Source organism: Natrix helvetica (genome assembly GCF_964273705.1).
Source record: "Natrix helvetica genome assembly, chromosome: 5".
Lineage (NCBI taxonomy): Eukaryota > Metazoa > Chordata > Lepidosauria > Squamata > Natricidae > Natrix > Natrix helvetica.
Window position 1 is genome coordinate 62,209,616 of NC_138551.1, and position 25,801 is coordinate 62,235,416.

The following is a 25,801-nucleotide window of genomic DNA, read 5'->3' on the forward strand; positions in this document are numbered from 1 at the left end:
TGGGAATGACATGAACATAGTAAGGAAATGTCATATAAAAATACCAGCTCCAAACAAAACCACCCACTAGTTATCTATTCTACACCTAAATTTAGGAGATGTTCCCATGCTGGGTAAGTTATCAAGACTGATTGCATTCAGATGGGCAACTCCAATTTCTAATAGGTATAGTAAGGGAAACTGGAAAACGAACTCTTCCACTAGCTAAAACTGCCTGGCAATATTAAAACATGCAGTTATAGTGGAAAAGTATTAGATTTATGATGTCATCATTCTCTGATGATTTTGGGATATGGAGGATGCAATTCTTTGCCTAGAGAAGAAAGCAAATTTTCCTTCTCATTAAGGCAAGACCTTGCCTAACGCTACTGCAGCTGTTTTGTTGAGTCAGAGTCATGGTGGCTTCTTGCCCAAAATCTGAGCTAGGCAGTCTCGTCTGTGACATGCATTTATTATTTCTTTTTGCAGAAATGTAACTTTGCTGGGTACAGCTAGTACAATACAGTACTGGTATGGGTTGGTAAAACTATATGCTGTTTCAATAATTGAAAAAGTCTGTACAGAACTTTGCGCAGTGCAAGTGCCACTGATGAAAATGAAGATACCCGATACCACCATTTCAGTTTAATCCAATGAAAATATTTTTAGGATTGCAGCATTTCTAATATAAGCAGCAGTCATTATTCTGAAACACTTGTTGCAAGTTACTTCATCCTTTCACATGGGCAGCTATGCTGCCAGGCCATAACTGTAATATAAACTATTTGCAGGTTCCAATCTGGGTCGGTCACTAAGACAAGAGGTTTAATCCTCCGGGGCTATTTTAAACTATTTTTAAAACGCCAGTAAGGGAGCAGACTCGCTTGTTTTTTCCAGGTCCGTAGGCCTCTTTAAGACACGTCAGAGACAAATGTCTATGGAGATCCTCAATTCTAGGTCATGGTTGTCCCAAAGGTGCTTTTCCAAAAGGCAGTTGAACTTTCTCGGTTGTTTTCTTTGAAAACGTTTCACTTCTCATCCAAGACATTTCTTCACTTCTGAAGAACTGAACTGAAGAAACTTCTTGGAAGAGAAGCGAAACGTGTTTTTTTTTTAACCCAAGAAAGTCCAGTTTCCTCTCCCAAAAGGGATAAGCGACAAATGCAGGCTCAGGGTAGGGAAACCCTCCTTGAATTTCAGAAACAGCTCACTTAAGGGAACGCAAGTTTTCATAATGAGGACGATTTTCAACTCGCCGCCCAGCAGGCGGAGCGAAGGTCTTAACTGATTTACTGCTGAATAATGACGGCGAGGAAGAGTGACTCAAACTAGGAGCTCCCGCCCCGGCTATCAAAAGGCGCTGGAGGCGCCCAGAAGTTTCCAGCCAGGCAGCTGCCCCGCGTCTCTCCTCCTCCGTCTCCTGCTCCTCCACCTTCCCCTCCTCTTTGGCGCGGAGCTGCTATTTCCAGATACTTCCACCCCCTTCTATGTCTCCTCCCTCTGGATAAAGGTGCCCGGCCGGCAAGAGTTGCCTCGCTTAACTCCAGCGGATGACCTAAGCGGCGGCTGGCAATTTTTCCCCGCGTTGCCTCCTTCCTCCAGCCTCTTTGCGCCTCGCCTCCTTCTCTCTTGCGCGCAGCAATGAGCGCAGCTGCTCAGTCTCCCACGCGGATGCAGGTGGAGGCCGGAGGCGGCGAGCGGGAGCCTTTGCCTCCAGGCTGGGAGGTGAAGATAGACCCTCAGACCGGCTGGCCTTTCTTTGTGGATCATAACAGCCGCACCACCACCTGGAACGACCCGCGCCTACAGGAGGATTGCCTGAAGGTACCGCCACGGGTTACGCGGATTTTTCTTGGCGTGGGAAAGCCGGGGTTAGTTGGCACCGTGGAGTGGAGGGAGGTTGACTGAGGACGCGGAGCCCTCGCTCTTAGGCTCCTGTCCTACCGTCTCGTTAAGGGACGGAGCCAAGGTAGAGGTCGGGTAATTCGGGCTTGTGTCCTTCCCGTGACTGAGAATCCCCATAGACGTCCTTCCCATGACTTTTAATAGTTTGTCCCGCTTGCTGCGCTCCATACCTCGCGTGCTTGTTGGGGACAAGAGGGAAGAGTTCACGGGACACGGTAGTTTCTGGTGGGAAGGGGAGAAGGGACGCATGTTCCTTGCAATCCTAGTTTTGGGAAGGTCAAGAGGAAAGCCGAGTCGTCTTCTCTCGGGCGCCCAGGGCTTGGGTCTAAAGGACAAGGCGCACTATCTCCGCTCTCCAGACTTGGGTGTGTGTACGTGAGGAGGGACGTTCCTTTCGTCGAGCGGCCCGGGTGGGGTGGGGGTTGGGGGACGGCCCGTGTCGGGCGCGAGAGTTTTCCTCAGTATATGGCATTGTTGTGGTGACTCCAGAGATAAAGTTGAAAGGCCTTCAGTGGGGGGCAGGGGAAACGGGGGAGGTGGGAATGGCGGGGGTGGGTGAGTGGATGGGCTCTGCCTGCAACTCCTGGGTGGCGCCGTTTGAAGGACAGGAGCCGAGTACTTCCCTGGGGCGCTGGGAGCAATAAGATGCAGCGGGGCAGTGCCAGGAAAAGTCTGTCCTCGCTGCCTTTCCCCCACCCGACTACATGGCTATGCAGTGAGGCTAAGAGCTGGCTTTTGTCTCTGACGCACTGCAGTCGTTCCCCCCCCCCTTTTTTTTTTGGTGCGCGAAATCATTTGATACTTCGCCGTTGCGAACGTTTATTTAAAGTTGGCGAAGTGCGTCTCGATCTGTAAAGAGGCGAACGCAATTAGCCTGGCTGTACTACAAAGACGACGAAAGTTTCGGTCCCCCCCCCCCCCTCTCAACAGTACGGTTTTCATAGACTTGTCTTGGTATATAATGAGGGCTCGATTTAGGTTGCTATCCTTAATGTTATTTTTTTGTAGATACCAGTTTTTCAAGTGGTTTTTATGATATGGATTCTAAGACATCCTGGGCAAAGTTTCCTTACGAAGATTCCCTTTCTAATTTCCAAAGGAAAGGTAGAAAAAGGAGGATACTTATTAAAATACTTCACCCTTTCCTTCTTTAAAATTCTTGGTTTTTTCCTGTTACTGTTTTTTGGAACATAAATTGCTCCATTTCTGCCAAAATGCTTATTGGTTATATAACAATCCAATGATTAGATGGAGAAAATCAAGGACCGAATGCAAAATAATGATTAGATTTTAAAATAATTGTTTGTGTTCATTTTAGAGCAGTGATGGTGAACGTATGACATATGTGTCCAAGATGACACACCACGCCATTTTGGGTGACACGCCAGCCGTCACCAACACCCAAGTATGACTGTCAAAAGCATAACTTCAAAAATGTCTTTGTTCTACTTGTACTTCATTTTTGTAATTATTGGAAATTTTTTTGTATAATACATAGCACCACGATTGGATTATATATATTTTTAAAAATTAAAGAATTGTTTCTCCTCTGTTGGGGGAGAGGGACTGTGACATGCCAGAGAATCAAGCTAGGCATTTTCTGAATTTTTGACATGCTGAGCCCAAAAGGTTTTCCATCACTACTTTAGAGGTAACATATTTTGCATAGTTCATCTATAGTTCTTTTGGAGAAAACATTCTAATATATTTTGCTATTCTGTAGAATCTTCATAGGCTTTCCTATCCCAAAATATTTTGCTGAAAATATGACATTCTCGCTAGTCTGTATAAAGTAGTTTAATTGAAGTGTCTTCTTTACTCCCTCATCAGCATCCTTGTAACTGCATTTTTCTTCCAGGTCCTCATGATAGCTCGGGTGACTTGAGCAGTTCTAATAGTAATATTTTCCCTTTTTTCCAATATAGTTTTGGCTGTGTATATGGTCTGACATACTATAAAGTGCTAATGGTTGCTGAAATAGTTAGGAGTTGGAATCTACCTAGTTCATCCCTGTAGACTCCAATTGGCATGGCCGCCGTTCTTTTAAACCCTGGGACCTGCTCTTCATGGCCATTTCTCTTGGGATACTAGAGAGTAATTCTTAATTCTTAATTTCCAGGAGGCATCTGCTTGAAAAATTCCTAACTGGAGTTTATAACTGGAGTTTTATCAGGTTTGGGGAAAACCTTTTACAAACATGGATATTATGCTATTCTGAGAAAGTATTGGGCCTTTTAAAAAAAACCAAGGGTGCTTGTAATCCATAAAATCAATTTAAACTTAGTTCTGCCAGTGGGGTACGCTAGTTCTGTCTCCATTAGGTTCATCACATGTTTTATGCTCCTTCAAAAAAAAAAGATCAAAAACACAGGTCGGCTGTATGTGTGAGAGAGAGAGGGGTGGAGGGAGAGATACTTTACCTGCTCCTGCTTTTTTCTTGTTTTTGATATCATTACATGCACTCTGTGGCTTTGTACTTGATACTTCTGGATGCTGCCACAATTTTAGAACTAGTTTCTTTGGTCACATTCTTCAAGCACTGTCATTCCATTGTTACTTCTCCCTTTACCTCAATACTACTTTTCTATGTCAGCTCTCAGGGCATCTGTGGGAATGGGTTTAATCCTCTGTCAGAAGATGTGGACCGTGTTGAGAAATAACTTGATAGAAGATAGGTCACACAAAATATAAGCATTGAAAATACTATCTTCCTCTTCATCCCATGCACCCATCCACCCTGGTAATTTAACAGTGGCGAAACCTGCCATTCTAAGCATCTGTCTAGACTTGCCCCACCCCACATTAGAAAGAATGATAGGTGGCTGTTTTCTGCTGGTGAGTAGGGGAGAAATAGAATTTGGGGAATCTCATTCTTTGACTTGTCCTGTCCTGAGTACAGAAGGATAACATCTTTGTCTTCCTACCTTCATAAGCACAGAATAGGAAGTAGCATGGGGGGGGGGGCACAATTTATGCAGACATATGTTTCTGTCAACTATCTATATATTAGGTGGGGGTCCCCAATCCCTACCAGTCTGTGGCCCGCCAGGAATCGGGTCACACAAGCAAGCAAAGCCTCATCCATCCATGTGCGGGATTCAGATAGCATGAGAAACCATGCCCTCCCAGTCCGCAGAAAAACTGCCCTCTGCAGAATTGGTCCCTGGCGCCCAAAAGGTTGGGGGGGGGGGCTGCTGCATTAGGCATCTTTTTCCTATTTGATTTAGGGGACATAAATGAAGTCTTGTAATACAAAGAATTGTATCAACAAATGTTAAATAGTTTAGAATTCAGGACAATTCCCTCTTCAGCATCTTGCCTAAGGGAAACATCATCATCTCCCTAATGGTAGGGTTGGCCCTGGCAAATCCTCAAACTTTTAATTAAAGATACTTAAATGTCTTGCCTGAACTAAACTGACTGCTAATAACTTTAGTTGCAAAGAAAGGTTCTAGATGTTCTGGAAAAGAGCTTCCTGTCTGAATATTAAATGTAGCACAGTGTTGATAATTGGAAAGATATAAAATAGAATAGCAAAAAATAACCATTATTCTTTAAAATAATTTAGATGAATGTCACTTTATAAATGGGCTCCTTGGTTCTCTCTAAGCTTGGTTGTTTTCTTGCAGATGTTTCATTACCTAAACTAGGTAACTTCATCAGTGCTAGTCAGGAGTGGGGTTTGCTCTCAGATTATATTCTAGTGGCTTGTTTGGCAGATCCTGGTTTGGAATATTGTTTTCTTGAATGTTGGTCTGATGTTGAAGTTAATCTATGGTCATTTGGGTGCTGATTGCGGGTGGAAAGGTGCTTACGTCTTTTTGTTCCTTTTTTGGCATAGTTTATAGGGTTGTTTATGTCTGTCGATGGCTAATTTGTCACCATGCCAGACTTTTAGAAATTCCCTAGCCATAATATTTTCTTTGGATTTGGCTTGGTCTAGGATGGTCACAATTTCCCAATTGAAACTATGGTTAAGTTTTGTCAGGGGGAGTTCCACCCTGAACTAATGAGGTGTGGACCATGTTCCAAGCAGCATATTTCCGAATAAGCAGAAAAGAAAACCCAAAAACATGTTCTAATAAAAAACTTTAATATAAAAGAAAATAATAATACAAAACTTGCTATCTAAATCTTACATTTTGGCAAGAGCTATGTTGGCCACCTTCTTGGCAGGCGAACGGAAGATCAGAAGGAAAGTAAAGAATGTGTGACGTATTATGAGACATGCTCATTAATCATTGTCAGATAAGAAACAACTCAGTCTACTGTATAACTCAGAATATAAGCACAAGTTGGCAAACCAATTAACGCAGTGACAGGTTTGTCCATATATTACGAAAGTAGAGTTTTAAGAACATGTCTTCTGACTGCCAGTTGGCTTTCATGGATATGTTCTGCCAGTGTTCTGCCTGTTTGTCCTGTGTAATGCTTGTTGCAGTCATTACACTATATGTTACAGATGACTTTTTTTTCTGGGGCTGCTGAGTTTTTTATTTACTTAAGGTGTTTTGAAGGGCTTTAGATGGCTTGTGTGCTACGCTGATTCCACATGGTTGTAATAAATAGTCTGTTGGTGGTTTTGGTAGAAAATCTTACTTGAAAGTAAGAACAGCTAATATATTCCTGTCATTTGTATACATTAAAATTGCTGTTAAATTGCAAATGAACTATAGTTTAAGTGATATAAATCTTAATTTATTTAAAACAAATGTTAAAATGATGTTAACATGATAAAACATGATAAAAATTGGGCCTTTGCCTAATTAAAAAAAACCTTTATAGATGTAGTCCTTTTTTTAGGCTAATCAAAAAGTCAATTTCAAGTTTTGGATTTTTAAAAAATTATTCCTCAGGCAAAAAGGTTAAAGCCATGAAAAACATTACACTGGAATTACACTGTTTATAAGAACAATTCCTGCACCTGCTGAATTCTGGCATTAACTCTTTTGCCTGAAGAATCTAGAAAACTAGCAACACTTTTGGCAGCATTACAAAGATTTTAGTTGTGGGAAGTTGTGATTTTGACTTTTTTTTTTTTGCAGGTTATCATAGCTATCATTGCTTATCATGTAATGTAATTTAACTCAAATGGTCACCAATCAGTTGAAACCAAGTCATATGTAATGGTTCTATTTAGCACTAGTCTCACATTGTTTTCCAAAGTATAATATGGACTGGTCCTAAAATATGAAAAGTGTCAAAAGCAGCACGTTGTAAAAGATCTCTTGCAGCCACATTTATAGAAGATCCTCCAGTCCAGAGGTATTCAAACTTGGCAACTTTAAGACTTGTGAAGCCCACAAGTCTTAAAATTGCCAAGTTTGGGGATGCCTGCTCCAGTCTTTGAACTGAGCATGTAGGACAGGGGTGTCCAAACTTGGGAACTTTAAGACTTGTGGACTTCAACTCCAAGAATCCCCCAGCCAGCATGGCTGGCTGGGGGATTCTTGGAGTTGAAGTCCACAAGTCTTAAAGTTCCCAAGTTTGGACACCCCTGATGTAGGATAAATTGCTCTGCCCCAATGGTTGAACCTTTGGGAAGGCAGGTGGTGGTGGGAGTGTCTTTACACTCCTTAAATAAATAATTAAATAGTTTATTTTAGTCTAAGGACCCAAGAAACTATTAATGCAAGACAAGTTAAGATATAATGGGTGGAGTAGGTTCTCTGGCTTTATCTCTCACTGAAAGTCAGCAGCTAGCATGAAAATCAGCAACTGTACAGAGTGATCTGCTTAACATAGGAGGAATAAGGGAGAGGTAAATTAGTGCCGGGCATTGAGGGCTTAGCCACTTTTGAAGTTTTGCATATTGCACACATTTTGTTCATCTGAACAGTCGATTGGGATGCCTCTGAACCTCAATCTTGTATTGGCGTCTAATCGATAGATTGTCAGAAGAATATGGGATAAAGTGGCATTGAGTTCACCCAGCACATCAGTAGAAAATGCTGTGCATCCAATTTAAGTAAAGCCACTGTGTTCAATAATTGTGTTTCCTTCCTCCACCCATCACTTTGTACAGTTTCTTACTTAGGCCAAACATGTCTGAATGTTTGTCTACGAATTTAAGTTATATAAAGATTCATAAGTGTTAGAAAAAGGAGTGTACACATCTCTTACAATACAAGAATCCAGATAAATTCACCTTACTATAGTAGATGAAATAGTAATTTCTATTTTATTTTCATTTTCTTTTAAAATACATATCTAGATCTTCTAAAGAAAAGCCTTTCAGCATATTGCATTCAGTTGGATATTATTCAGATGTTTGTTTCTTCACAACTCTTATGGTGAGATTTAAAACATGACAGTGTCTGCCCTTTTTGATTCCATTTATGTAGACTTGTTTAGGAAAACTATTTCTCTGCTAGTTCAGTTGTATATATTTTGTTATCTTTGCAGTAAGAGATTTAATTTGATTAAAAGGTTCAGTACTTGGTAAATCTACACGTGTAGACCTGGTAAAATTTTGTAAATCTGTTCCACAAGAAACTTTTGCTTTTCAACAACTTTTCCTTTCATATAATATAAGGCAGTATCCATAAACTGTTCAAGTTTAAATGCTTTCCTCGTTGTGTTTTATGCATTGTCTTTTCTACATCCTAAGCCAACTCTGGACACTTTATTGTGGCACAGGTTTGTTCCAGCCATGACAACGGGCCTTAGATCTACACTTTACACTATATTATGCTGATGTGTAAAGTTTAGACATCAGGATAGATTTTGAGAGATCAAGATCCTAGAATGGAAGCTTACTGTACTGAATGGCTATGAGCCAGTTATTCTTTCTCTATCCAACCTGTCTCTCATATGATTGTTAATAGAGATACAATTGGAGGAGTATTATATATTTTCCCTAAAGTTGTTGGAAGAAAGGTGAAACATAAATCAATAATCACCCTTCTGAAGAGATGTTTGAGCTACAGGTAGTCCTCAACTTGCAACCTCATTTATATCCCAAATTTCTGTCGCTAAGGAAGGCAGTTGTTAAATGAGTTTACTTCATTTTGCAACCTTTCTTTTTAATCACAGCTGCTAAGTAAATCATATGGTTGTTAAGTAAATCTGACTTCCCCATTGACTTTACTTAGTGGGGTTTACTTGTAAGGTTACAAATGGTGATCCCATAAATCTGAGACAGTGCAAACGTCATAAATAAATCTGAGTTGCCAAGACTCTGAAATTTGATCACATGAGCATGGGGATGTTGCAATAATCATAAGTGTGGAAAAATGGTCATAAGACACATTTTTCAGTGCCATTGTAACTTCAAATGGTCACTAAACAAATGGTTGTAATTTTAGGACGATCGGTAATTGATTTGCACCCTGGCATTATAAGATTATTATAGGTAGTCCTCGACTTACGATCACAATTGAGCCTAAAATTTCTGTTGCTCAGTGAGATATTTGTTAAGTGAGTTTTGCCCCATTTTACTACTATTCTTGCCATAGCTGTTAAGTGAATCACCACACTTGTTAAATTAATAACACAGTTGTTAAGTGAGCGTGGCTTCCCCATTTGCTTGTTGAGAAGGTCCCAAAAGGAGATCACATGACCCTGGGACAGTGCAACCTTCATAAATATGAGTCAGTTGCCAAGCGGCTGAATTTTGATCACATGACCATGGGGATGATATAATGGTTGTAGGTGTGAAAAACGGTTTTCAGTGATGTATCTCTCAACAGTCACTAAACAAACTGTTGTAAGTTGAGGACTACCTGTATTGTGATTTATATTGTAATATAAAATTATATATAGACCCACTGTTTTGCTTTCAAGAGTACACATGATGCATCTTTATTTACAAGCTTCATAAATAATGCACCTCTGTGTATCTCTTCAACTAAAACGTTCTTTGTGGTACTCCTTAATAGATTTTTTAAAAATGACTTACTTTTAAGTTTAGTAAGATCAAGCAATGATGCAAGTGCTCTTTATTGCAGCTTTCATCACCTTCTGATGCAGTCTTTGAGTCCAGTTTCCATTTATAGGCATGGAGGGTGTATGGCTTCACATGCTTTAGAAAGTTCAGGGCCAGTGCTAGTAGGATCTTGTCTCCCTGCAGAGTTGAATTTTGTTTTGATTATTTAAATGAAATTAATCAGAGGAAAGTGCATAGTTTTTCTGAATTTCTTGCAGATTCGTCCTGTCATTGCCAGAATGCACTCATTGCCAGTGTTTAAAAGGGCAAAAACAAAACAAACAAAAAAACCACTAATTTGTGTAAGTTCAGATGGATACAAAATGAATGGATTTAAATAAAAGTGATGCAGAAAGGATTCCATAAAGTTAATAGCAAGAAATAAGAAGATTAATAAATAAAAATTGAGTTTCTTGAAGTGTTTTAAGAAAAACTGATGGAATTCTCCAATCTGCATATTTAAGCATTTAAATATAGTGAGACAGTATAAAACAACAGCTTAGCCATAACAAAACAAGTATACAGAACTGAAAGTACCCAAAACAAATTTTAAACAAGTTGAGTAGTTTCTACTAGGAGAGAAAAGCAAGTTACGCCAGGTTACGCCAGGTTACACCTGCTACTGGGTCAGCTGGGAGTTGGACTATCATTTCTTCCTCTCCTTCTGTTCTGGTTATCTGTTCCATTTGTTTATACAAACACAACCCAAGCCAGGAAAATAGTTCATATTTAGTGCATGAGGCAATGGGATGAGACAAAAACGGGCCTAGATATTGCTGTAACATTGGGAAGGTTCGGCTCAGAAACCCTCAGCTTTTCAAGGTACTTATATGTTCGAATAATGTGTATTCTGTAATCTGCACTCTCAGTATTATCCGTGCTATGCTTTTTACACACACACACACACACAGGAAGGCCTCAACTTACAACCACAACTTAGACCAGAATTTCTGTTGCTAAGTGATGAGATCATAAAGCAGGATGCCATGTGACTGTATAGCGTAGTGATGGCAATCCTGGCACTCCTTGTTATCCAGACACATGGGTTGTTAAGCAGGAAGCAGAGGGAGTCCCAGGTAAGAGCACAGAGGTGCCGCAGTGGGGAATGGGGGAAGCCCATCGCTGACCACATGTGAGTTGGGGGCTGTTGCAGTGTGTGATGCAATCTCGTGGAGGCCAGGGAAGAGGGTGCGGGGTGCAGGTGTGTGAGCACAGGAGTGCTGGGAAAAGAACATGCTATGTCTCGGGGGCTTCTTGTTGTGTCGCAGCTCTGGGGCTGCAAGAAGCACAGTACAAAGTCGTAGCCATCCATGGAAGTGTTTTAGCTGCCCCAGCCTGGTTCGACAGCTTTACACTGTAGATCCCAGGAACTGCCGTGGAAACCCATCATGCCAAAGAATGTAGCACAAATCTGCCATGCTCCGGGAAACATAAACAACACGGCACAAAATTGCAGCCCAGCAAGCCTGCCCTCCCCCTCGCTGCCCTGCCCTGCTCCACCCCAGCTGATGTTCACCATCTTCTTGCTTTTTCTGCTGATGGGGCTTTTCTCCCCTGGCTCCTTCATGATGCAGCTTCTGGCTACATGAGGTATCTTCTCCAAGTGTTGTGAGAATGGGCATATACCGTTGAGGATGGCATGCCCTCCATTCTCACGAAGCTTCGGAAGACCTCCAAAGCTTTCTGAAGGCTTTCCAAGCGCCACGAGAATGGGGCATGCTATTTGGATAATTCTGTGTGAGATTTGAAGAACACAGTGAGCGGTCTACAGAAGAAAGCCTGGTGCAGCCAGCACCTTCCTCGCATAGGCTCAGGCCGGGCACGCCGAGCGCAGCAGGACCCGTGGAGTCCAGGGTGGCAGGAACACCTGGGTCTTTACATTGTGGGACTGGGCTGGCTGTGATGTAGGACTTGAGGTGGCATTTCTCAGTGGCAGTGGTCGCCCTAGGGCTGAAGTAGAGGCTTGGAGGCAGTAGCAGGTGGCTGAGCCTTCTGAAGGCCTCGGATCTCTACATCAGCACCAGCCCTGCTGCTGTTGCCGAGGAGTGCCACCTACAAGCCAGGGTGACCAGAAGGACATAGATGTAGGGAAGAGAAGCAGGTGGTGGGTATTGAAATGCCCCTGCGGTCATAAGTGTGGGTGTGTTGCCAAGTGTTTGAATTTTGATTATGTGACAATGGGGGTTATGTAATGGCCATTAACTTCAGGGACCGCAGATTTTTTATTTTCATGTCTATTTTACAACTTTTTCCTGTGAAATCGTATGAAGGATTTTTCTTTCTCCCTTGGATAATTTGTGCTGGAGGCACTTTGTTTATCCACAGTACTGATGACCTCATAATAGCAACCCTATAGTCTCTTTTTTAACAAGATATTTCTTGTAATTCTGCTCTAGCAAGTCTTCTAGCACATTCTGTTTATCTAACATGCATCTCTTCAGTTTATTTTTTTATCACTAGACCTCAGGCAGATACCTTCATTAAATGGATAGGAATAGACTCAATCCTAACTTCCTTTATATATACAAAACACACAGAGATGCTGGAAGGGAGGAGGGGAGTGCTAGCAAATTCTTAAACAACCTTTTGGTGAAGGTGATACTTTTATATTTTGGGGAGGGCTAAGAGCCAAAGAGGATGAGGGCAAGAATTACAAAGTGAGTAAGGTTTTGTCACAGGTGAGCAGGCCTGGAATATTTATTTGTCTATTACCAATAACTTTGGTAATTTATTTTTTAAATGTCTTTGGATTTACATTTACAGTTCTACTTAAGAATGACAAGAAATGTACTACTGATTTTGGGGAACAGAGGAATTTTCAAAATTGCCAAAAAAGGGAGTTATCACAAACACAACAGACACACACACCTTTTCCCATGCCTTAGATTGCCTGCATTTGTGAGGCCTGATTATTTCCAATGTTAATGAACTATGCTCAGGCCTGTACAAAAAAGGTGATAAATCCCAAGATAATCACACATAAGGAATATATGTTTGTATATAAATATGTATATATGTGTGTGTGTGTGTGTGTGTGTGTGTATAAATTATTGTATTCTAGCTTCTCTGCAATCCCAGTGTAAATAGATTTACATTCAAAAGCTAGATATGGTAATAACATCAAATTGAGTAAAGTAGCACCAGAAGATTGAAAAAGAATGTGCTACAAATTATAAGAGATCAAAGTAAGAAATATGTGATTCTCATCCAAGAATGAATAGAATAGAATTGAATTGAATAGGACTATCAGAGTTGGAAGGGCCTTGGAAGTCTTCTGCATAATGGGTGGACAAAGAGGTACAGAAGGGGCCTTCCCTAGTGTCTCAGGCTGTAAAGGAGATAGTGAGAGATTGGCAGGAGATTCAAACTTTCAGATTTGCAAGATTAATTAAGTCTTCCCAGATAGACCAGATGGGAAACACAACCAGATGAGCTAATTCTACTTTATTGTAAGGCTACATTAATAGAATCTTGCAGGTTTAAACATACGAATATACCAACATATATTGTACAGCTTGAGAAGCTTGGGGAAGGGTGGGGTCCCTTCTATGCCTCTTTTCTACGCCCATTACGCAGCTGCCGGGGGATATGCCCTCTCAGATCTGGCCTTTCCCAAGGCAGCATTTCTTTGCCCCATCTCTCAAAAGTCTTTCTTGCATTCCATTTCAGATACACTTTAAATTTCAACAATAGCAGTAATAATATCCTTCCTTTATTTTGTACAACTCAAAGCAGTCTACATAATGCTCTTAACTCCTTTCCCCATGACAACAACCCATGTGGTGGGTGGTTGGGGTGAGAGTAATTGGCCAGTTAGCCAGTTTGCATACCTAAGGGAGGACTAAGATTTATTGCCTCTTAGTCTCTAGTCTAGCCCATTATACCCGACTAGCTTTTGAATGTGTTTGGTTGTTCTTTAATTGCTCTCTAATGCCAAATTTCTACAGTGTTTCCATGAAAATAAGACGCGGTCTTATTTTCTTTCACCCCCGAAAAAAGCACTTGGCCTTATTTTCGGGAAGGTCTTATTATTTTCAAGGTACAGGAGGCGGAGAGCGTGGCTGCTGCTGTGTTGCAATATTTTGGGGGAGGGCTTATTTTTTGGGGAGGGCATATTTTAGGGCACGTGCTCAAAAGCCCAATTGGGCTTATTATCTGGAGATGTCTTATTTTGGGGGAAATAGGGTAATATACTTTGATTTTGGCAAAAAAAAAATGCCAAAATTATTTCACGTTGCCTGGTGAATGCCTACTATTCATTTTTGCAATCCTATTTTTAAAAATAATTTGTACTTGAAAGTTGAAACAACAGGAAATATTTTTTTTTACTTTTTTTCCTCCCATATTCTGACTGCATATGCAATGCCAGTATTTTTTAGGAAGAGTGAATTCCAATTTTCTAGTCTAAAACTAAGTACCAATTTAGAATCCAGAGAACCTTGGTTAATAAATTAGCTTAATGAGTTCTTGCTGTGTAAACAGTGTTAGACATAGGCAAGTAGTAAGCTGTATAAGCCAGTCCCTGGAAATAGTCATAGTTTACGCATGTAAAGTATGCTATATTATTCCAGGCTCCTTTCATTCTCACATCAATTATAATATTTCTTACATGAAAAGAAAAGCTAGAAGAGAACAAGAAAATACAGTGTACAAGTCCTTGCTATGTCCCAAATCCTTGTGGCAAAATGAGATCCCCCTCTCATTTGCTACTATTTTTCTGCTTCACTGCAGACTGTGTCTTGTGCTGCCAACTGCTCTACAGAGTTACATATGGTAGCTACTCTACAACAGCTGCCCTCCTGACCCACAGCAATAATTGCTCATACACAAGCCGATGGGAGTTGTATTCCAAAACATCTGGAAGGCAACAAATTGCAAAGAAATCAGAGTAATTCAATGGATTTTTTTTTCAAGATCCCAAATGCGTATGCTTATTGTTATCTAAATTATAATCGTTTTCCTGAGTTGGAATGCACACACCCAAACAAAATGGAAAAGCATACAGTAACCACAATTCATTTCTTAAAATCAAAAGCTACCTGGTCGCTAAGCAAAGTTCTCTCCGAGGGCAAACCAAGCATTACTATCACTCTAGTATGTGTTGTTTGTCAGGCACAGAAATTTGGGCCTAACTTTTTTTCTTAAATATTCAGCAGCATCAAAATATGAAAATTCTACATAGTAGTAATAATAAATAAATAATAAAGCTTGACATGGTATCAAATTATATAATGTGATGGTACAATGGTCACTTGCTGCATTTCCATATACTGTAAATTCATAGTAATTGGTAGTTGATATTCTGAGGAAGATTTTGGATTGATATCATTGCTGTAGGTGTGGGGGTTATGGGTTTTTATTTTGAGGGTTTTTAATATCGAAAGCAGGCAAATGTCCACCTCTTGCTAGTTGGGCAGCCATATAAATTTGCTTATATGGTATTTCTTTTATTTATTTATTAAACTTTGCATTATTGAACGATATTTTGTGAGCAAGAGCAGTAGTTGCTACCTGATCTCACTGGAAGATTCATTTAGAATGTGATTCCCAAAATAGAATTACCACTGCAGGAAGAGCTTCATTAGAGGGCTTAGGAGGGGAATCTTTTGCATAAAGTTCTGTTTCTATCCTGTTCACAGTCTAAATATCATATTACAAACTTACTTAAGCTTTTAACTTTTATCTTCCATTCTTTCTGACTTCTTTTTTCTTTTGATCTACCCACCCTTCCTTCCAAACTTCACCCCACACTTTCACATAACTGCAGCTGATAAATCCTTACTTTGATATTAAATGGATCCATCTGTTTCCTTCGCCAATGACGTTCTTTAAATAGCATTAAAAAGAACATTGTCCCCTGTTTGTGTCCTGTTCATTTTAGTGTTTGAAATATTTCTATGCTGTTAATTTTATCAAGGACTATTCTAGCCACTTTTTCTTTTAAATATGACACATAAAATATACACATTTTAAAAAAAAAATTCCTAATGTTTGCAAGTTTTGGTTTGGTTTTTCTTTCCATATCTTCCCATATCTGAGAATATATATAATGATACCAGAAATGAAATTTCAAAAGAAACTGCAAAAGAGAGGATTAACAATTTTGTGTTCATTTACCTCTCTGTTCCTTAAATATTCATGTAAACATTCTTCCACTAAGGCTTATGTTTAGTGAAATGAATTTGCAGAAATTATGACTGTGTTTAATGTTGGTCTATCTTCCAGACCAGTATCCTACAGATTTGTTAGATTTTTTATTGTCTTCCATAATCCCTAGCGAACACACTTATTTTTACCTTCTATTAAACAAAACTGTTATTGTCTTCCATTTTTTACTGAATTTGTTACTGTCTTCCATAATCCTTAGCAAACACAACTGTTAATCTTGATCTGAATGTGACTAAATTGGAGAAGACTATGCTAGTTTAAATGCTTAAAACTGGATTATAGTTAATACCATATTTTTAGGAATATAAAACACTCCGAAGTATAATATGCACCTAGCTTTTGGGGAGGAAAACAAGGGGGAAATATCTGCCTCTGCCTTCTAGCAATTTGCCTCCTTGCAACAAACAGCATAGACAATATACACTGTTTGTAGTGTTACATTTCAGACTATACTTGTACAGATGCTGTTAAAATTGATGTGCTTTCTGGAAGTATAATTATTCTCTGCTATTTAAAAGAAGATACAATAGCACTGGGCTTTTGCAGATCAAGCATTTATTTTAAAAAACGTCTTCATTTTGTTAAGTTGTCTAGAACAATAATAAAGCAGTCTTTAAAAATAAGTCTAATAATTTGAACATTCTATAGGCATTTATAGTTACTGACTTACCTCCTTGCAGCAAACTGCCTGATTAGCACAAGGGGAAAAAAATCTGCCTCTGCCTCCTTGCAATTTGCCTGGTGGAGCAAACAGCAAGTTTCACTTTCAGTTTCTCCCTATCATCAGCTGTTTCAGGCTGCAGGGATTGCTATAGCCTATTGCTGCCTCCCGCAAGCCCCTCCCCTTTGCTGTAACAAGGTAAATTGCTGGGAGGCAGAGGTCAAAGTGTTGTTCTACATTCAGTGTATCAGACACACCCAAGTTTTCACCCTCTTTTGGGGGGGAAGAGGTGCGTCTTATACTCTGAAAAATACGGTACTTTTTAATTAATGTCAAAAACATTAAGCCAGGCGTGTCAAACTGGTGGCCCGCAGGCCAGATACATCACACGCAGGCCATGGCCACCCCAGCTTGGCAAAGGCAAAAAGCATCGCAATACATCATGACCGAGTTTGACACATCTGCATTAAGCAATTAGTAACAATTTGTTGTAGTCAACTATCAATTCTAGCAATGTTTTGTAATGTTTCTAGTATTCTTCCATCTGATCCATTCTCCCTCCCTCCCTCTATTTTTCTGGTTCTTTGGGGGAAAAAACTTTTGAAGATTTTTTGCTTCCAGTCTAACAGAGATTTGTTTAGTTCTTTGTGAAACATTCACTGATTAAAATCAGTTACAATTAATCCAGAAGAGTATAATTTACTGGTTTATTGGAAAGGAGACTGCAACCTTTAATAGTGGTGTAGGTAGGAGGCTACAGGTAGTCCTTGACTTATAACTATTCACTTAGTGACCGTTCAGTGTTACAATGGCATTGAAAAAAGTGACTTTTGACTGTTTTTCATCACCCTCATATCACATGATAAAAATTCAGATGTTCGGCAATTGACTCATATTTATGACAATTGCTGAGGTTGTGATCAACTTTTGTGACCTTCTGACGAACAAAATAAATGGGGAAGCCAGATTCACTTAACTGTGTTAGTTACTTAACAAATTCAGGATTCACTTAACAACTCTGGCAAGAAAGGTCATAAAATGGGGCAAAAATCAATGAATGTTTTACTTAGCAACAAATTTTGGGCTCACTTGCAGTTGTAAGTTGAGGACTAGTTGTATGTGTGAGTCAAATCATTTTGGGCTACTGTTTTTTGTCAGGACTTTGCCTTTCTATTTGTTTCCAGTCTTTGTCCATTTTTGATAAAGGTTTGGGTCAATCTTCATCTTCAAGTTAAAAATGATTGCTGCAGTTAGAGGGAGCTTCCAAAGCCCAGTGCACTTGCAGTAATAATTGCTGCCTTAGTGCTATTGCAACTTCAGACTTTTTCATAAGCCAGAGGAGAACATGCAATTTTGAGTTAATGTTGGGATGTGACAAATGTTTCCTGTATTTTAAATGCACAACAGCTTGGAAGGTCATCCATTTCATCTGCAAATTAAAACAGAATTGTGCTGTAGTTTCCTGTATGTCCCCTTGATATTTTGTAATGCTGTAATTTCGAGCCCAATCTTGAGAAATGAGTGGTGGAAAGAGCTTCAGTTCAGAAAGAAACCATCAATCTCCTGTTGCCCCTGGGCTGGTAGAATACAGAGATTTATTTTAGAGTTATTGGAAGCTGACAGACAGTAATTCAGATAGATATACCTTCTAGCTTGGCTTGGAGATTCAAAAAATTAATTCTAGAATCTTTCTATGCAAGATTTTGTTTCTTGAGTATAATTTTAAACTTTACAAAATAATGAGAACAGCTATAATATAATAAGGATACTCTATTGCTTGTCTGAAGTGTTTTAGCACAATTTTCTGCCTTTTAAATGACTGCTGCAATGTATAAAGTCTTAAGACTGTAAATCACCCAGTTATTGCCTTCTAAACATCTTTCTCAAAACTGTATTAAAATACTGTAATCATTACTTGTTAATGTTAAATATGGATAATAGAGTAAAAACATACTTGTAATGGACCAGAAATTGTCAGTTCTATTTGGAATATCTGCCTTGAGCTATCATGAAACCCATCTGAAAAGCTGTGAAATATGTTTTATTTTAATCACCTAATCTGCAATCACATAATAGTAGGTGTAGATGTTCAAGTCCACCCTTTGTCTAGAAGCTGATTGGATGACTTTGAGCCAGTCCCTCTCAGTCCAACTGATTAAAAAAAACTGGGTTTTTTTGTTGCTGAAAAAATAAGGAGGAGCACTGTACAGGCTACTTTGACCTTTCAAGGCCATAAATCAAACCAATGAACAAACACAATGTTTAGTCTCCTGATGGAATTGCACAACTTAGAAATGGTATGTCTTGAATTTTAAAAATCTTAAATTTCTAACTCTGCATTGTATAATTTGTTTGTCTAGGAAAGCGCATCAGCAAATGGCCCATCTCGACATAGCGTGAATCAAGCCCAAATCCGAGATGGAAATGTGGGATATCCAAAGCTTCGGGCTGGTTATATTCCAATTCCAGTTGTACACGAAGGTGACGAAAACAGACAGCATTACTCATACAATTCTGGCTATCAGCCTGGCATTCAGCGTGTCAAGGCAGAAACCATTCCTACCCAAGTTCGGGCCCCATCATCTCCAAGAGGAAGCTTTATCCGTTCACAGTCTCCAGCTAGAGGGTTTGCAGAAGCTGCCCAGACAGATAAGCCATGTGCACAACGTGCAACAACCCCAATCCAAATACAGTCCTCAGGATCTGAGGTGAGTTTACAGAAGTGCTGTGGCAGGTTTTATGCTAGAATTGTTGCATTACGAGGACGATGATATAATGGTCCTATTTTTTTCTTCTGCATATTGACTTATACATCCTGTTATGCAAATGGATTTTGTTAATAGGTGTTGATTTGTAGTGCTGCATTTAGATCACTTTTGAAGAAAGAGCATTGCACATTATTATAAATGCAATACAGTCACACTTTCCCCAAATTATAGATGTGGTCTTTCGGGAGGTGCCTTTCCAGATTATAGCTTGAACACTCACTGACAGTTAAAGCATCTGCTGACAGCATTTTGGTCTTATTTAGACCAACTTCATTTTGTTGTTATTATTTTTTAGATTTATTCAGGTGACAAATTTAAAAAAAATACTCAAGGAGGCTGATTACAAAAACTCAGTAAAAACAAACAGAATGCGAAAAGGATAAAATTGCACACAATTTTTTAAAAAAACAGTTCAATAATCCTAGGATTGTAATGATCCTGATCCTATTGACTTTCCATAAGGTCTGGATGATATAGTTCTTTCGTTGAGAGGAACTATATTATGAGATGAGATGAACCTGGAAATGAATGAATGAAAGATTTTGAAATAGTTGGTGAAATGGTTAGCCTTGGTTATTCCATTATCCTTTTGTTTTGTTATTCTATTTTTTGGTTCTGGGTCTTGATCAATCAATCAATCAAATAATACATTGGAATCAAAAATATCTTGGCCCATGAATACCATGAAAAAGCAGGTTTGCAGTGCTTTTCCAAAGCAAAGGAATCCCTTTGCACCTTGAATTGTAACCAGAAACCCACAGGTAACCAGTGCAGCTCATAGAACATAGATGCCACATGGGAATACCAAAATGCACCTTTAAATACTTGAGTAGTCATATGGTAGACCAATTGTAATTTCCAAGTGGTTTTTAAGGACAGTTCATATACAATTGCCCTCACCCAAGTGAGAAGTGACCAAGCCATGAATGATTGTACATAGAACCTGTTGGCCCAGGAAAGAGCCAACTATATAAATATGATTAATAAATAAAAAGGATTGTTTTATTTATGCATTTATTTATTAAATTTGTGTGCCACCCATCTCAACTAGAGAGATAATATTTTAATATTTCATCTGCCGCCTCTATCCAGGTACTGCTTACCAACCACTTGTTCAGCAAGCTTTCAAGTTAAGATGGTGTTGGACAAGGTGACTTGCAACTGTTCCTCAAAGTTGTGTCTGTTGCAATGCCCCCCATGTTACACGACCACAATCTGGCTGTTGGCAATAGTGTGCATTTACAATGGGCACAGTGTCTTGTGGTCACATAATTGCTGTTTGCGAGCTTCAAAGCTGGCTTCTGACAAGCAAAGTCAATGGGGAAGCCAGCAGGAAATTGCAAGTCCCAATTACATGATGTTAGACTTAATGATCTGCAGTGATTAATTTAACAGTCACAGCTAGAAGTGATGAACTGACATAATAAGTCATGAGTTTTTCATTTTACGATTGCTTTGCCAGTCTTCTCTAACTGCATTTGGTAAGTGAGGACTATCTGCATCTAATGATAAGGAGCTGCATTTCATCAGCATGCAGATGATGCTTTTAAATATACACTTGTTAAATGTTTATGTAAATGTTTGTGTAGAAGATACAATAGAATGCTGTTAAATCCCATGATTTAACAAGAGATTGAGCAGAATTATACCCACCACTTTCTGGTGATGGTCTTCCAGGGATAAGTGGAACCATGGCAAAATTGTCATATCTCCTTTTAGTTATCCTCTGCAGAACGAAACTATCATGTCAGAAACATCTGAGAAATCCAAAGAATCAATAGAACATAACCCTGAATCTTTCTCCTGTTCACAGAGTAACCAAGGCAGCTTCATTATTCAAACCAGTTCTTAAACCCCTGGTTAAAATAGATGTTGAAAATTTGTTTTGTCAAGGAATGTCTGATGTGTCCAAGCACTACTTTCTTAAGGACCTTGCTCACAAAATGGATCCACAAAACAGGCTACAAACCTGTTCCAATCTTCTGGATCCACTGAAATTACCTTTTCATAATTAATTTCACTGAGGCCTTTTTTATATAAGGCTGGAATCAGTACTTTCAGGAGAAAGGAATTTGTTACCTACTAGATCCAACAGGACCTCCCCTGTTGTCCCCTGCTTCTCATAAGAAGCTATGAGGGACAAAGTTTGAACAGGTTGCTAAATTCTGTCAAACATTAAATTGTAGCATGATGCTTTAAGTTATTCCATACTTTATAGCAATGCAATCTGCTGAATCAAAATGTTCTCAGTCAATGATGTTAAATCACTTCCAACTTAATTAACCACCTAACAAATTGGATATTTATTTATAAACAGTAGGAATATTTTTCTTAAGGAAGATTTTTACTGATTAAAATATACTGTTAAGTAAATTGCTTCAGCATAGTGCTATTGTTGCGGCGGATTGGGGCCTAAGACCTCAATTCGCCAGGAATGGGACGTGAGACCACAAGGTTCGAGAGAAAACAGGTTTATTGATGCATCCGAGTTCAGAGCGTTAACACAGCAAAGTCTGAACTGTCCTGGCTAGGCCCAGGACAGGGGTTTTGTACCCACCTGATTTTAGGGGGGGGGGTTACACAGGCGTGTACTTCTGAGAAAAGGAGGTACTTGGGGGAGTATCAAGGGAGGTTACATACCATATTTGATAATATTGCATAGTATACATAAAAATGTGGAAAGCACCCTTTGGAAAAATACATAAGCAGAAGTGAAACCGTTGGCATCAGCACCTGCTGCCTCACTATGATTCTTGCTAATTTTAAATAATATTAAAACACTGGAAGCAATGATCTATCTGTAAACTTTTCAAAACAGCATAAATAAGATATTACTAAATAGTTGAGTTTAGTCATATGATTAGAAACTAACAACCTTATCTGAAATGTTTGTTTCTTGGAACATGGCAACTAAATCTGATAATCGCCTTTCCTCCAGCAGCCTCCATCTTCAGAATCGCCAACAATTTCCCCTCAGTCTTCCAGCAGGCATAGCTCAGGAAGTCATCAGCTCCCTCGAGGATATATACCCATCCCTGTGATCCATGAAGGAAATGTCCCAAGGCAGCCATCACAAGTCTATCATCAGGCACAGAAGATGCCTTGCCCAGTCCAGCCAAGTGACTACCAATCTCATCAGCCAGTGTACCATAAAATTCAAGTTGATGATTTGGATCAGAAGCCACAGCGGGACCAGTCTCCATTCAGAGTGATACAGCGAGGCTCAGCAAGTCGTGAAAGTTCACCTGGAAGAATCCAGTCACCAACACCAATCAGGCTTCAGTCAGTCAAACCTCAAGTAAGTATAGTCAACTTCTGCAAGCCCCTCTTTAGCTAACTACGTTGAAGTCATTACTCACATATAATATTAAAGAGTAGTGACAAAGGCCATAATCATTTCTTGACTAAGGAGTTTACATGAAAAATTAAAATTCCATTTGTATTGAAATTTATTATTATCTCTGTACCATAATCATTGTATGAGTCTTTTCATTCTGCAGACTTTTGCATCCTGGCTTTGGAAGAATGAGGGGAATAAGAATAGGAATAATAAAGAGAATATTTTGTTGTTACTTCTCTCTGTTCAAGAGAACCTTTTGAAAGTTGTAATAATAATCTTTTATTATTGAGGCCTAGGATTAAAGTAAACCATCTGATACTGAGCCAGATATACTAGTCTGTATTGATTATTGTCAATCCTGATTGGTAGCATTTTCCTAATGCTACATAGAGATAATTGGATTTGAACCTAAGACTTCTTCTATAAAGCATTTGATTTGGTATATAACTCTATTAAGTAGTCACTAGTATTTGAATATTTCCCATATAGGACACATGTTACTAGTATTCTGTTTACTACAGATTTTTTCAGTTTGTTTTGTTCTGATTTTCTTTTCAGCAACAGGATTTTGTATGTGTTGCCTTTTCTCTTTGTTATTGCTTTTTCATCATGGAATGTTATTCTCCGAATTCTGGCTTGTTACTTTGGTTCACAATATATAACAAAACCTGTGTGTGTGTGTGTGTGTGTGTGTGTGTGTGTGTATCACCTCATGCTGGTTTTGTTGTATTCGGGTCTTTTCCCGTGTAAGATTGAGATTGTCTTGGCAACGTTTCAGCAAGATCTCACTTGCCATCTTTAGGCTGTTGTCTTAGGCTTAAAATGTTGCCAAGACAATCTCAATCTTACATGGGGAAAGACCAGAATACAACAAAACCAGCATACCTACACCCATGAAAATCTACGAAAACAAATATGTGTGTGTGTGTGTATCACCTCATACTGAGTGTGTGTGTGTATGTGTGTATGTGTATATATATCACCTCATACTGAATGATTTCCAAGATTCTGGAAATGTTGAACTCAGCATTATAATTATTTCTGAGTTTCGATCCCTGTACATGTTCTTAATTTGTGTTTCCTAATAATAAGCCGCTTGTTCTCCTCTTTCTCAGCAACAAGTGCCAACCGAAGAAGCACCGCCACCTCTGCTATCTGATACCAAGCTTAAAAACAAGGCTGGTTCACCTGCAACAGAAAGTCCTGTTCAAAGTATCCCCATTCAAGTCATACGTGCAGATGTAGATACTAAGGCACCCCAGCAAGTACCATTTTCTCCCATTCAAGTCATACGTCCAGATGTAGATACTAAGCCACCCCAGCAGGTACCATTTCCTACAGTAGAACATGTTGATAACAAGATTCCATGCCCTGTTAAAGCTGTTCCAATAGAAGAGAAATCTTTACCACAGGAACATGAATCAGAGAAGACTTCAGAAGCAGAAGAGCCTCAGAAACACCCAGGGGTCTTGAAGGTTGAAGCTATTCTAAATAGGGTACAGAACCTAGAGCATGAAGTTTATTCCTTTCAAGGAAAGAAAAATGATAAAAAGTACCTGTGGATAGAAGAATACTTGACCAAAGAGCTCTTAGCCTTGGACTCTGTGGACCCTGAGGGTCGTGTAGATGTTCGGCAGGCCAGGAGAGATGGTGTAAGAAAAGTCCAGAATATATTGGAAAGACTTGAACAGAAAGCAGAGGATGTTCCAGAGACCACTCAAGGAGATGAATATCAGTCATCTTTCCACGAAAGTAGTCCACTGTCACTGGAAAAAATGGAGATTGATCCTATGGTGGAAAATCTTGCTAAGGATATAAATAATGAAAATGTCAAGGAGCAAATCAAAATAGAAATGGAACAACCTGGATCTAAAGAAGACATAGTCTCAAATCTTGCTGAAGAAAGTTGCACACCTAAAACTGTGGCTGAACCATAAAGAGAGGCAACACTTAGTCCTTGGACTCCTTAAATTAAATGTGTGTTAAGCAAATTTTAACTTGCATGCATTTCCAGAGCTTTGCACCAGTTGGTTTTTAATCAACAGCTTGGATCACGGAAAACAGTTGGGGGGCAGAAATGGGTGCATAAAAATAATGTTTAGCTTATATTCTGTAACTTGCTCAAATAATGTGTTTGAAAAATATCTTGTAAAATGATTGCTTTAAGTTCAACACAATGAGTGAAAAATGTTTTGTCTATTTCAGTTAGCAGAATTACTTCCATAAAATCATTACCTATGTACATCTAAATAAGATATCCTTTTTAAAAACAGACACTCTTAGGGGAAATGTTTTCACTATTAGGCACTTTAATGATGTCTGGAAAGTGTGTTAAGAAACTATAGGGATATTTATATGTACTGTAATGAGAACTTCAGTGCTATATTTTAAATGAGAAAAGAAATAAAACAGACTGAAAGAAGCCTGATGAACCTGTGTGGTTAATAAATGAGAAAGATTGCTGTATATTATTTGTTTGCTTCTAAAATAAATATTCCTTTGTAAATGAATACTTACAAGGGCTTTCTAGTAAGTTCATGATTTTTCAAATTTACATATAGTGAATCCTGAACTTATTGAAAGGTTCAAGTGGACATGTAAAATATTCAACAATCTCAACATCAGTTGCACTAAAAATACAGAAATATGTACAAGGAGCTACTTTTCCATTCAATAGATTAACCATATTTCAGCCAAATTATACCCAGCCTAATTAAATATGGTGAGGAGAGAAAGTATTTGAAGCTGGAATATTGCCTGCTTTTACCTCCGTAAAATAGAATATATACAATACAATAGCAGAGTTGGAAGGGACCTTGGAGGTCTTCTAGTCCAACCCCCTGCCTAGGCAGGAAACCTTATACCCGGGATGGCGAACCTATGGCACGGATGGCACGCGGAGCCATTTGTCAGGGCACGCATGCGCGCACTGGCCAGCTGAGTTCACCCTTTTTTAAAGCCATTTTTCGCCCTCCCCAGGCTCCAGAGGCTTTATAGGAGCCTGGGGGGGGGGGGAAAGAGCCCCCCCCCCAGGCCTTCGGAGGCTTCATGAG

General features: G+C 39.3%; 1 protein-coding gene across 2 annotated transcripts; it reads left to right on the forward strand.

The window, feature by feature from the left end:
* The first annotated feature begins 1,295 nt into the window (after positions 1 to 1,295).
* On the forward strand, positions 1,296 to 25,258 carry BAG3 (BAG cochaperone 3). Of its 2 annotated transcripts, none has more exons than XM_081955323.1 (4): positions 1,296 to 1,803; positions 19,001 to 19,348; positions 22,347 to 22,706; positions 23,864 to 25,258. In XM_081955323.1, exons 1-4 carry the CDS (start codon positions 1,621 to 1,623, stop codon positions 24,683 to 24,685), a joined length of 1,713 nt encoding a protein of 570 aa, XP_081811449.1. In that variant the 5' UTR covers positions 1,296 to 1,620; the 3' UTR covers positions 24,686 to 25,258. The 2 variants fall into 2 exon arrangements, with proteins under 2 accessions (XP_081811449.1, XP_081811450.1); XM_081955324.1 differs by having other exon boundaries at positions 22,350 to 22,706.
* Positions 25,259 to 25,801: the final 543 nt, after the last annotated feature.